Here is a 13,776-nt window from a genome sequence, read left to right as displayed (position 1 = left end):
GATTAGAATGATGGTTTTTTTACGCTTTTTAAAGTAATTTCCTGGACTTACATTTTCTTCCTGTTCCTTTCCCGAACTCTATCATTATATAACTTTTGCGCGTACTTACAGAACACCATATTTTTTGCTTTGCTAGTAAGTACACTAATAATTTCTAGGTTTGTCTATGATGGCGAAGTTATGGACTGGTCTTGGTTAACCAAGGCATCGCTAACGCTTAAACGTTCAATAAAATACGATATGCACTCGACGGGAGGACAATAATCGACTGTCCATCTAGATGCGCAGTACATTTGCTCAAATGGTGAAGAAAATCATTACGAACCGTAGAATGCTTAAGACCCAAATAGTACGATCTAAAAAGGCCGATCAAACATCGATTAGTCAGAAGAATAATTGCTGTAAACATACGAAAAAAATATGTCTGGCCCATGCCCTTTTGAACTTTAATCTGAAGGAAGAGCTTTTGCAGACCGAAGGGACCATTATGGAGTTATCGGCCCGATAGCCAGTTTCTTTATTAAAATCCACCTAAATTGTTGAAATCTTAATGTGTTATATTTCCTAAGAAATTTACTACTTTAAAATAAATAAACATATTGCTTAGTAGAAATGCAAATGAAAATGCAGCTTATTGAAAAGTCCGATAGTTAAATACACTTTTAACGAAGAAAATGGGTTCTTTTATATCTATAAGTAGTTATTAAAGTTTGAATACAAGTTATAAAGCTCTTTGGTTCCAATTCTTTCAACGACAATGCGCTGCAGCAAGATTATAATGAGGCTATTGGGAATATTTTCTAAAATTTTAATTTGTTTTTAAACAACTTCACAACAAGTTATGGTTTGACTTGGCCTGCCTTGGTTTCTAAGCACGTGTGCTTAATTTCACATGTTCAGGTATATTCAAGGATTCTAAATTTAAAATAGAACAATATGCAATTTCCATAGTGAAATGCAGCGCACTAAAATTTGATATGAAATAGAATTAGAGCTTCCAATATCAAGACGAAACGGTTATAAGAATATCTGCATGACAGGTTGGCGTTATATTGCTGTTATAAATCAGAGATTGCGACATTCGCGGTGCGAGCCGTGACTCGTGCCGCGCGCCACCTTGCGGCGAGGTGACACCAATCAGATACATAAATAACAGAGCACCCTACTTCACACGCTAACTTTGATTTTTCATAAATCATATATTTTGGTACTATCCATTTGGCGCCTACTTAAAGTGATAAGTAAAAAGTAAATTTTTAACTACTCTAAGATGCGGCTCCTGTCCTGGCCTTCATGCCATCGCCATCAATTTTTCCAGCTACCCTTTCAAACCCGTCGGCCCATCGCTCTATTGTTCTATCCATGTTCCTTTTCTCCATTTGGACCAGTCCATTCGGTTACAGTAACCATCTGTCATCTGTATAACGGGCTACGTGCCCTGCCTCATTTAAGTATTTTGTCTTCATTTAAGTATATCAAGCAGTTTCATAGAACCGAGATTTTATGAATGATTTTGATGATTTTATGATTTGAATCCTCTGGGTTTTATACGTACCATTTTCGACGAAGTGGGGTCTCAAGAAACAAACCTTTTTTATTCGAAATTTAAAAAATACAATGAACTCACAATGTATATAAAGCAACAGAGATTCCTTTCATTAAAAGAGCAATCGGCGTAAAAGAGAATCTCGATAAAGCAATTAGCTGTTGAATGCAAATTACACCCATTTACTAATTGACCCCGCAGGCGATTCGTTTTTAGAACGGTGGATATAAAGAAGAATAAACAACGGGAAAAATAAGATAGTTGGTACCAACTTGAGAGAGTAAGGCTGGGAGCGGTGGGAGTCTACAACAGCATAAACGCGAGAAATTGTGATTGATTCAAAGATTTAAAAACTATGAAACTTACAGGTAAATCAAGGTTACAAATACTCGGAGTAATGGTATTGCATTACCATTATTTGGTCGACAAATATACAACCTCTCTCATTTTCGCGTGTCTTGTAGAATTGTTAATTTAAAATTAATGTATATAATAAGTAAAAATAAAATACACAAAAACAAAACCGAATATATTAGACATATGAACTAAAGCAGCCGATCACAAGCTTTTAAAGTAAAAGGGCAATGGGATGGTCATGTAGCACGATACATATGATACAACACAATGGAAGGAAAAGATGGTGAGCTGATTGATGGAAATAGCAGAAAAAATCTTGTAGACTATTGGCAAAGATAGACACTTCTGGAAAGGTTTAACAAATAACAACACTTTACTAATAATTAGCTATATTGACAATATTCAAAATGTACCAAAAAAAAGGCTGTATTATTTTTTTATTATTATATTGCTGAAATTTCAATAAAGCGTCTGATATGTCTCACAGAAATTTGATTACATAATATCGTCTTTGATCGCATTCACAAGCTAATATATCATACTAGAGAGACTAAATAAGCGATATTGCGCACCATTTCATTCAGTTCGTGACTCGGTGCATTCCAGTTCAACCGTTAAAATAGCGCGGAAACCGCACATCGAAAAAACGACAAACGTCGCGTGAAACGCTACCGGTGTAGACATCGAGAAATATGACCAAACATTGCACATACGATATTTTTCAGAGTCAAGTCGTACCGGGCACTGTTTATTCATGTCGTCTATCATTACCATTAAAATACTAGCTAAATTTAAATGTCTTTTTCAATCTTTTTACCTGTCAGCATCGGTTTATGAAGTAATAGATAGTACTATTAAATCTTTGAATTAAATTCTAGTATTAGTTCTTAAAAGACTTTTTTAATAAATAATAAAAATGTGTTTATTATTTTGACAACAATTTATTATAATGTATAAGATTTAGGAACCCTTTTAAGTAAAGAAATACCTTACAAAGTAGCTTTTATATTTAAGAATAATGATAAAAAGATAAGAAGACGTAAAAAGAAGAAAATGTAGAATGTTAAACATTCCGAACCCAGACAAAATGTCGCCGAAAAATACCTTTTAGAGTATTTCAAATAAATCAATAGTAGGAATTTGAAATCAACAGTAATCTGTACGGGAAAACGTGGAAAGATGGATGAGAGGGAAAATACGCGTAAAAATTCAAAGAAAAGCGAAGTGAACCACTCGCGGAAAATTGGTTTCATTAAAGGCGTGAACACGTGGCTGTAACATGACTGATAAATCAAAAGATCAATATTTACTTTATGTTTAGGTATCTATGATTTACATTTTATTGTGTTTCGTTTTTGTTAATAACTCAGCACTAGAAAAATTGCGCTGCCAAAATCGTGCTTTGTTTGCGCAACCCGGACGCCCACGGCCACTATTACAGCCTCGACTTGTCTAAGCTATCGCAGAATATGCTTAAATATTAAGAATATCCATAGCGCTTAATAATCTGCATCATGAGCACACCCCATACTGTGTATACAACTTCACACACTATCACACGACACACCCGAATTAGATATTACTTAGTTAAATGTAGTTAATAATTTTACTGACTTTTCCTTTCTAAGTTTCGTAAATGTGTGTTTTCCATCTTTGGCTATATCTTTAGTTCAATTGGTTTTTGTTATATTTAATTGAGGTTGCTGTAGGAGTACGAAACAATTAAATAATTACTGTATTTGTGAATAGATTTCTCTCAGACCGCCTCTTAATATCTCATAGATCAACTTTCAATCAACTTTGAAATGTACCTCAAGTTTTTTCGGTTAAATTTTTTTTATCTCTTCGTGTTAGTTATGTTTGCCTATAAGTGCTTGTCACATTTAATCTTGTATTTTGTTTTTCTTGCCAATGTATCAGTGTGCTGAGCTTTGTCAAGCTATTGTAAATAAATAAATGTACCGTTATTATGTATTGTTTAGCACTTCACGAGTCAGCCTTACGATTCTGTAACTCACTTTTCGAACGCTCACAGCGGTTTTTGCAGCGGCGGTCGCGCTCAAATAAGTCAATCAGAAAAGTGCAAGGCAGAACGAAGTTCCCTGCTTTTTAGCAAGCTTATATGGGGGGCACATGTCAAACTTGTAGATGCTATTCCGAGAATTAATGTGTAGTACCCGCAGCCTGCCAGTCACATCACTATAACCAGCTGTTATTACGCCTTCAGCCCCGAACACACTTTTTGCGACTCCACTTTCAATCAGTCAATGCAAGCCAGAGGCGATTGTTCCTGATCTGGCCTTACTCTAGTTCGCCAGTTGAAGCAAGTGGGAGATGAGGAAAGGCTTTCATTCCATCCTTACGTGGCAGATTTATATTAATATCTAACGGAGATTGTTATAACAAAAAGTTACATGTTTTCTCTATTTACTACACTATACTTAAACTGTGTGCTCACTGTAGGCTCCAACTGCTGTGTTTTTGTGGTTGAATTTTTTCTTTCGTATACTTTATTTATTATATAGAGTGTGCAAAGCCGAATATTGTGTGTAAATAATATTCTTTTTGAATGGCAATTAATAAAGTTAATCATCCGTAAGCAATTATGTAACCGACGGATATCATTTCATAATTATGTTTATCGTATATTAACCATACAAAAATTAATTTTGGAAAGTGCCGTTTTTATAAAGTTAAATCCCTTAGGTGAGTTTAAACTTAGAACAGACGTATTCGGTTTAGTTTTAAGACGCACGCGATCATGTACCCTCGTGGCCTCGGGCGCCTGACCTACTTTAATGCGATTTTCCCTTAGCAAGAATGTTTCAACTGACAAAGCCTCACACGTTGTTCAATTCTGTAAGTTACCGATTTTATTAAAAAAAAAGTCAATTCCTCCGTCTCCTCCACTCAACCTGAACCTACTAACACATTGTTTTTGTAGAAATCATAAAAAAGTAAAAAGGAAATTTCGTCATACATCAGATATCTTAAACATATACAAAAATTAACTAAAAAACTTGACCACTACTAATTTATCTCATAGTATCCATAAAATAATAATTTATTAGTATTGTAACGAAATAGTTAAAAACTGTTAAACTCTTTAGTTAAACCGTCCATTTCGGTTAACAGTATGCTTAACTTCCTCTAACGAATTTTAATTGTATTTTAAAACGGCCATACTGCATTAAAGACATCCTATTTCAGTACAAAACACCGTTTTATGTATTCATGTTGCGTAATTCACACTATGGCGTAAGTTTGAAATAATATTATGACCTTTCCCGAGCGCCACTATAATATGAAGCTACTCGTTCCATACCTAATTAGATAGTCTATATTTGTCGAGCAAATGTTATTTCCCACTACGGAGCGTTGGTGGTAATATTTTAAACTGTGGCTATACTAACGTAGGTGCTCTAATCGAATGAACTTTGATTCATTTTTATTTTGAAATGTTATTTATAGCTGTTAGTGTTTCCTGTGAAACATTTTTAAAGGGTGAATTACACCTATTAAATCTATTAAATCTCTTATACTTTGAGGTATCTCGTTTCCATGTATTTAAATATTGATTCCGAAAACTTAGTCTATCGACATCTATTTTTTTTATTTACACTTCGTTATATTTCTAGAAAAAAACAAATAACATAATAAATAAAAATTATGATGCAACGGGCGGCTCTTCTAGGCAACCCTATTAAGGAAAAAAACCTAAAAAAACAAATATGATGGGTAAAGTGCAAGAAGTGCATAACCAATTCTTATAAAAAAAAAATATAAAAATATTTTTGAAGTCTATCAAGCGTTAACACGTGAACTTGAAAAAAATATGTATAAGTTCAGATATAAAACTATATTCTTAAAACATCAAAATTAAACATTTAAAACAAATTATTAATTGCATATTAATTGATTGAAGAATGAGCAATTGAAATTAATATAATATAATTAATTGTAGTTGATATAATGTACTGTACACATATATAAATATGTTATGGTTATTATATAATAGAATTGTTTTTGTTACACCAACTTTTAATTTGTAATAGTTTTTCGTTGAAGTCGTAGTTTTAACGATATGGCTCGTAACTCATGCCTCATAAAGGCTGAATTGTGGAATGTTCCTAGCTGTTGATTTGTCGAGAGGAAGCAGAAGAAAGTTTATCTGTTGCGGTTGTAACTCATAGTTGCTCGGGGCTAGTTTTGTGACAATTTCTGACGAACTGGAAATCTAGTCACAAGTTCTAAGGCATTAGAGTTGTGAGTGAAGCTCACCAATAATCATACGCGAGGTAACTTTCGTGCTATGTACCATCAGCAAACATCTTATTTACTTTAATGTTAATTGCACATATTGGTATGTAATCTAAAGCTGGCGGCTTCAACACATTTACACTATGTGCTTGTGTAGTGTCTGTGAATAAGCGCGAGGCGTGATGTCACACTGAATATGCATCATGAAAAGACTGACCGTCTCTCTCGCGCTCGGTCTAGCTTATGAGTATAAAAGAGACAGTTATTGTTTTGCTTTTGCTACTGTTTATGTTGACTTTTACTGTACATGTTGATCTTTTTTCTCATTATTATTTTGTCTGTGATTGTTTACTTATTTGTTTGGAAGTCAGAATACTTTGAAAAAAAATGTCTTATGAAATATATTCCGTCTAAACATTAACAGGACAATCTCGTGAAATGGTGTACAATGTTTTAATTATTTTAAGCATCTTAATAAAAACAGTTTAATGAAAAAATGTAATTTTTAATTTGACATCAGATGCGACTGGCGTTTCTAAGAGGAGTATTGAAAGAATTGTTAGTGAAGTAAAAGTAAAGGTGTTGAGCTAGATGGAGCTTATATCGAAAAATGAAAAATTATTATTCACACAAACTACTCTTTTACGTTCTTGGTCGGACTTAGAAATTTTGGATCGACCCTAGTATGCACATAATATTTATATGTATTTGACACATTTTTATTTATTTACAACCCACGCAACCTTACTAAAACCAGAGTAGACTAAATATAGCTTGGCAAAAAAGTCATATTTTTAAACATACTGTATAGTGAAATTGCATTAGTGTGCGTACTGTGAACGCGCCAGCTTTCGATAACCGATCTATACGAAGCTAAGCGTGAGTGTGATATATCTCAAAATATAACAGTCAGAATAACCGTTAGACAATGCTTTGATACATTCCAGTGGATATATGAAAGACACGTATATTGCACTCCCAAGACACCTTAACGCTAAAAAAACGAATAATTTAGATTATAGTTCCCAAATTAAATAAATAATTAAAAATAATGAAAGAAGTCACCAAAATTGCTATAGTACAAGGTCAATGTTTAATGGATAATTTAAAGTTACAACAGTTACAATACAGTACAGCGAAACTCTTAGATACAATAAAAGAGCTTTTAAAACATAAATTAAACTAAAGTGAAAAATTCGACTACCAGTTTTGCTGAAAGTACAGTTGATTCAAGTTGGCGTTTATAGTAATTTACTTCGGCAGTGTGGTCAGATCGTAATGAACAGTTCGCTACCCCGCAATGTATGCCCTTTAAAACCGCACTTATTTTATCGTTTATAGCACTTGTAAATAAAATAAAAGAGAATTTACGAAAACGTAATTTACTGTAATTTAATTTGTAGCTTTTGGTGGACTGAATATTTATGGGCTCAAGCGATGTTTACAGCAAATTGAATAGTCAAGTACGGTTTTTTATATAGTGAACAGGTTTATAATTTTAATAATTATTTAAACAGAATAATAGTTTCGCAAGTGATGCTGTGGACCTGAATTAATGTTTTATTTCATCTTTTGACTTCTACAAGTCTACCCCTCCAATAAGTGCGACAATGTGGCATCATTCAAAAGTGTACGGAGCAGAAACGTGACAATGTGCGTGTTATTTTACCAAGTAAATTAAAAGTGAGCGCACGCGTAAACTATACAGATTTCGTGGGCTGAAAAGTTAGTAATAGAAAAAACTTTATTTTGATAGAATTTGATTTGATTATTCAATATGTCTGACTTCGGTACAACGATCATACAATTTTTATAGCGATCATACAATTTTTCGGTACCATTTTTATAATACGATTTGTCTTTAACCTCAAAATAGGCATCAGCCCTGCGATTCTGTAACTCACTTCACGAACTCACACAGCGGTTTTTGCATCGGCGGTCGCTCTCAAATCAGTCGTGAAGCAGTCATTTTATGATTTGGCATTCTGATAAACAATAAACTACAAGCTCCCACCTTTACAGAATGCCAAATCATAAAATGACTGCTTCACGACTGATTTGAGAGCGACCGCCGATGCGAAAACCGCTGTGTGAGTTCGTGAAGTGAGTTACAGAATCGCAGGGCAGTTTCGCGTTTACCTCTTCATCAGCGCGAAATGTCTGTCCAACGAGCATTTACTTAAGGTCTGAGAACAGGAAAAAGTCGCTACGGGCCAAATATGGAGAATACCTGATGTGTGAATGTGAATGATGTGGTAACAACTCGAAGCCCAATTCATGGAATTTGGCCATTGTTTTCATTGGTTTGGTGCATTGATAAAACAACGCTTTTTCTTTTCTTCAAATGGGGCCGTTTTACCAGGATATATGCGTATATAATATGCGTTCATATGCGATGGTCTTGTTTGATCGTATAAAAAATGATAAAATGCATGTAGTAAGTATAAATATGAAGCAAGAACTACTTTAACATAATTTCTAGTTCTAGTTATTGTATCCTTTAATTAAAACATTTTCTAACAATGGCTAAATACTCTTTCCGCGATTTAAATATCTAGTTAGCGAACAATGCTAAGGGTCGATTCAGACAAACAGTTACATTGAACAAAATCCAATTATTCCCTTTTGAATATTCTGTGAATCATCGCAAAAAGCTAATCCGTTGAATAATGGGTTATAGATATCACGTTGAAACAGACGTGACAGAAAAATAGGATTGTCCATACGTTTTTAAGGGTTAATATAACGAAATTAATGTGTATTATAATCTTGACGGTGCTTAAGACTTTTTTAGCATTTGACTAACTCCCCTACTATGTATGTATGTATGAATATGAATTAAACATACTCTGGACTGAAATTTGCTAGGCAACCCATATGGATTATATTTATTGACATATTAAATTAAATATAAAACACGTTTCATTAAATAAGCATCTCGGTGAAGGTCGTTGTATATCGGGATCTTAGACCATCTTAGACCATATGTAATTATTTATTTACGCACATAAATTTATATTTAAAAAGATTATTTTGCAAACAGTAGTTACGGGCAGTTATAAATTTTGTAAAGATCTCATTTCAATTATTATAAAATAATAAGTGAAGATAGAAACAAAAATTTAGATCACCATCTAAGAATCCTTTTAATTGGGGTATTTTATCTCTAAGATAAAAAATGATAAATATCACTGTTACTTTTAAATAACGTTGATTTAACCCTCCATCTTTTAGTCGATACCAACTCCGGGGAATCAAAGACAGATAATGCAACTTTCTCTACAGCTGTGATACTTTTTGACATCCAACACCTTTTGTCTTCAGTCACCGTGGCCACGCACGCTGTAAAGCACGCGAAACGTCGGATAATAATACATAACTTTAATCCGGTTAAAAAGTATTTTCTTTAAATGTTGTTTTTTTTATAGAACAGGCAGGCATCTGATGTTAAGTAATACCGCAACCCTTCACACTCTCAAAGATGCAGCGCATCTTCTACCGCATTTATCAGACTCCACATCTCTACGCAACGGCAAGGGATCCTCCTCTCGGAATGGGAGTCCTCGTCGGCGATTCGAACCGCTCTTCGAATATGGTCAAGTGGAAAGAAGTTTCCTGCCCTCGTTCACACCTATTTCACTCACCAGGTAGTTGTAGTCATTTGGCCAGATTTTCCGGAAACTTCATGATAACCTTATTTATACTGACGGCATTAATAGAAGGATACTATTAACCTAATAAATGTTCTTGATATTTAATAATCCGTCAAAAATGTACCATGGTCTCTCAATGGTACTGGGGACCGTTAGATGTGAAGCAGTATTATTATTATTATTTTTTTAAAGACAATTCTTGCCAATTGACCTAGTCCCATGCTAAGCTGGTGAAGCTTGTGTTATGGGTACTAGGCAACGGACATATAAATACATATTTAAACACCCAATACCTAAGCAGAACACCAAATGCTCATCACATCGATGTTCGTCTCAGCCGGAGATCGAACCCGGGACCCATGGATCCGCAGTCAGGGGTACTAACCACTAGACCAATGAGTCGTCAAACAGAGTCGGGAGCATTACGCCGCTCAGCGGGCAGGCGGTCGGAGGAGGAAGATCAACGTCGAAATAATTCTGTTTTAAAAACAATTATCACGGTCTACATACATAAATTAAAAGCGGTGTTGGCCTATTAATTTTGGCGTGCAACTCTCATCCCTGAGGTCGTAGGTTCGACCGCCGGCTATGCACCAATGGACTTCCTATCTATGTGCGCATTTAACACTCACTTGTAAGATGAAGATAAACTTGGTGAGGAAACCCAAAGGTCCACGGCAGATGGCTGATCCCTTGTATTGAGAAAATAAATAATCACGAAACAGATTTTAAAAATCTAAGGCTCGGGACATACGTGTATTCCATTTATAAGGCTTTGCTAAGCCCACTGTATTCCTAGACTACCTTTTTTACATTGCATATATTACTTTTTTACTACTTTAAGGCAACGTTAAAAGCGCTGCAAAATCTATTCAATATTATGTCCTTTGTCTCATAACGGTTTTTTTAAATTACAAATATATGTCGAAGACTTTTACGGTATTAAGTTATGTAATAATTAAATAAAATGTAATACATTGATTCCATAATATTCTCCACGCACATTTATATGGAACAATATATTTCTTCCTATAAATGATAAAAATTTAAACGAAATCAGATAGACTGTCGCGGTGAAGATGGGAAGTAAAATACTTTCCAGTAAGTTAAAATTTATTTATAGAGCTATCGTTGTATGAGTCAGTCAAAATAGTGCTGAGTCATTTGATGTTTTAGCAATATTGGATTTAATATACTCTATTCGAAACGGTATTTGTTTTATATGAACCGAACAATCATTTCTATAATTTAATAAGTATACTTAAATGTGAATGAAAGTCCTATCTATGTATAGCCTTTTATGTGCAAGTTTTCTGTGTTTCGAGTATTCAGAGTAAAGTCTTTATAACGAATTTCAAGGGACCGAGCATTTATATTCGTTATAGAGACGTTTCGTTATAGGGAGGGAAGAATTAATGTATGTGTATTGGGTTAAACCAAATAAATGTAACACGTTGAGAGTTTTTCGTTATAACGAATGACGTTATAAAGAGGTTACGCTGTATATTGACTATCTAAAAAATCCCTGTAGAACAAATGATATACATATAAGAGTGGTTTTGTGTAGTACAGTAGTATAGACCTGCCGTCGGAAAAATATTAAATATTAAGTGATATTTATTTGCATGGCTATCTATATATGGCTATGTTAATGACGTCGGTAGGAAAATAAATTGTTTCTATCATATGCTCTTAGAGATACGTTAAATTAAAATAATTAAGCAGAATTTTAAAATGTATGTAGAAAATTTAATAATAACTAATTTGATTTAATCCATTACAAATTGCATTATAATATAAATGTTTTAATAAATTTAAAACTATTTATAGTAATAAACTACTGTTTTAATTCATATGTATATTAATGTCATCATTAAAGATATCGATAAGGCCCGATATCGATAAGATGATAAGGCCGCCCGTTGCCTAATAACTAATGTAACCTGTTAGTTTTATATGTATGTTTAAGGTAACGAAGTGTTAATAACTAAATATATGTAGAAAGTTACATGTTTGTCTATAGGAATAGGATAACACATAGATAAGGTAGTCTATACTATTATTTTATAAAACAACTGTACAAATCAAATAAAAAATAACACACCACAGACCTCATCGAAAGCTGGATAAAATAATGTTCGGTTTGTTCAGTTTGTTCGATTTTCAAAATTTAATTACCATAACATTAGTCTGTAGTTAACGTTTGTCATTTGAAACATTTCCATTATAATATTTTTGTTTTCGTATACAAATAATCATTTAAATGTCCCTTGTAAGCCATCGTCAATAAAAAAATTAACATAATTATATCAAATGTTCATCCTCAAACCTATCCAGATTCTACTTCAACAAAATCTATCAACTGAAATAACAATCTGAAGTAAATGTATTATCGACTCAAAAGAGATTAATAAAAGTGTCTTCAACATGAAACAAAATAAAAAATTAAGCCTAAACTAAGTATAAAGTTTGATAGCGATATAACTTCATCTCACTTGTGTTGTATTCACACAGTACTTATTTAATTTTATGCATATTAATTTTATTGTCACTATGAATAAAATCGTATTTTCGTTTGGAATACAAAAATTGTGTTCTAATCTTACTTATAATCTATTACTATTTGGTACTCTTACCATCGGCCGCTGTTGCATAGGTTACGATGAAAAGTATAAAAGTGCACCAATCTCTTTGATAGTTCATGTTTGTAAATTCAACCAACCGGCATTTTATAGGAAAAGTTTTCCAACAATTGCGATAATGTCAACAGGAATACTATCATGACTTGCGGCAATGAAGTTGTTCATTGATTCGCCGGCGAAGGAATCGGTTCAATTAAATATTCATTGGGTGATTGTGGGTTGAGCGGGCGACAGTTCAGCCGCGTGGCGAGAGCGTGCTACGCGAGCTTTTGGCGCGAAAGTCGTCTGCGATCGTCGGGCAATCCGGCTGCCTACTGGCGTAGCCCGCTACGTAGCTTTGTCTACGAGCATTGTACGCGGCGCTTGCGTAGTCTACCTCGCTCCCGTGAAAGAACATTGTCAGTATTTGTAACAGTTTGCGTCAAATTGATATAAATGGAGACGGTTTTAATAAAGTGTAATTGACTTTTGCAGACTTTGCGTCGCATTAATTTCGGCCACGCTAAGACGCCTCAGGCAGGTGCTTCGTTAAATACCTACGCAACTTCGCTTTTTGCGATGAATAATCTCAATTTTAAATGAATGTTAATTATGACGAGACTTTAACTTTAAGTAGATACATAAAAGATTGATGCTAAGTAACAAATCTAAATTTCTCATTTGTTTAAACTTAGTAAACGCCAGTTTAAGATTCTGTCTTGACTTAGACAAAATATTAATAAATTAAACAATGAGTAATCAGCGAATGCATTGATAGGCTTATTTGTATGCTTAAAAAGTTCAAAATAATTTAACATTTTTCATTTACTTTTCATAACACTCATCACAAACATTACAGAGTTCTTTATGACCTCAATGTATTTACGTCTTAACATAGAAATTGCATTGTTTAATAGCAATGTCAAGTTTATTTTATTCCATTCTATTTCATGACTAACATAGTTTGATTTGTCTTCAACCTTGCGCGCCAGTATTTTATTTACTATTTAACATCTAAAGTTTGACAATTGGCTCACTCGTTCGCCGTTCGCTGATTATTCAATCAACCTAGCATAACGAGCTTAGCAACATCGATTCTATGATCCAAAAAAATTCTTACGAATGTTTAAAGGTGGGAACTGACCAACGTTACGAGGTGTAATGTAACATGTAATGTAATGTTACACAGCGAGTATTCCGTGCAGTCAGTACGTCGTGTTACGGGGAAAAACAACGTAACACGACGTACTGACTGCACGAATGCTCGCTGTACAACATTACATTACATGTTACATTACACTTCGTAACATTGGTCAGTTCCCACCTTAAGACTATTTGC

The 13,776-nt window shown here is 33.9% G+C and overlaps 1 protein-coding gene across 1 annotated transcript in view; it reads right to left on the bottom strand.

Annotated features, from left to right (window-relative positions):
• The window catches only part of LOC125060410 (lachesin-like), a 39,743-nt gene extending 26,984 nt beyond the window's left edge, over positions 1–12,759 (bottom strand). The window contains exon 1 of the mRNA XM_047665310.1: positions 12,453–12,759. Coding sequence (XP_047521266.1) covers positions 12,453–12,519 — 67 coding nt within the window. The 5' untranslated portion in view covers positions 12,520–12,759. The remainder of the gene's footprint in view (positions 1–12,452) is intronic.
• Positions 12,760–13,776: the final 1,017 nt, after the last annotated feature.

This window comes from Pieris napi, chromosome 21 (genome assembly GCF_905475465.1).
Source record: "Pieris napi chromosome 21, ilPieNapi1.2, whole genome shotgun sequence".
Lineage (NCBI taxonomy): Eukaryota > Metazoa > Arthropoda > Insecta > Lepidoptera > Pieridae > Pieris > Pieris napi.
The sequence above is the reverse complement of the archived record's forward strand: the minus strand, read 5'-3'. Positions and strand labels throughout refer to the sequence as shown.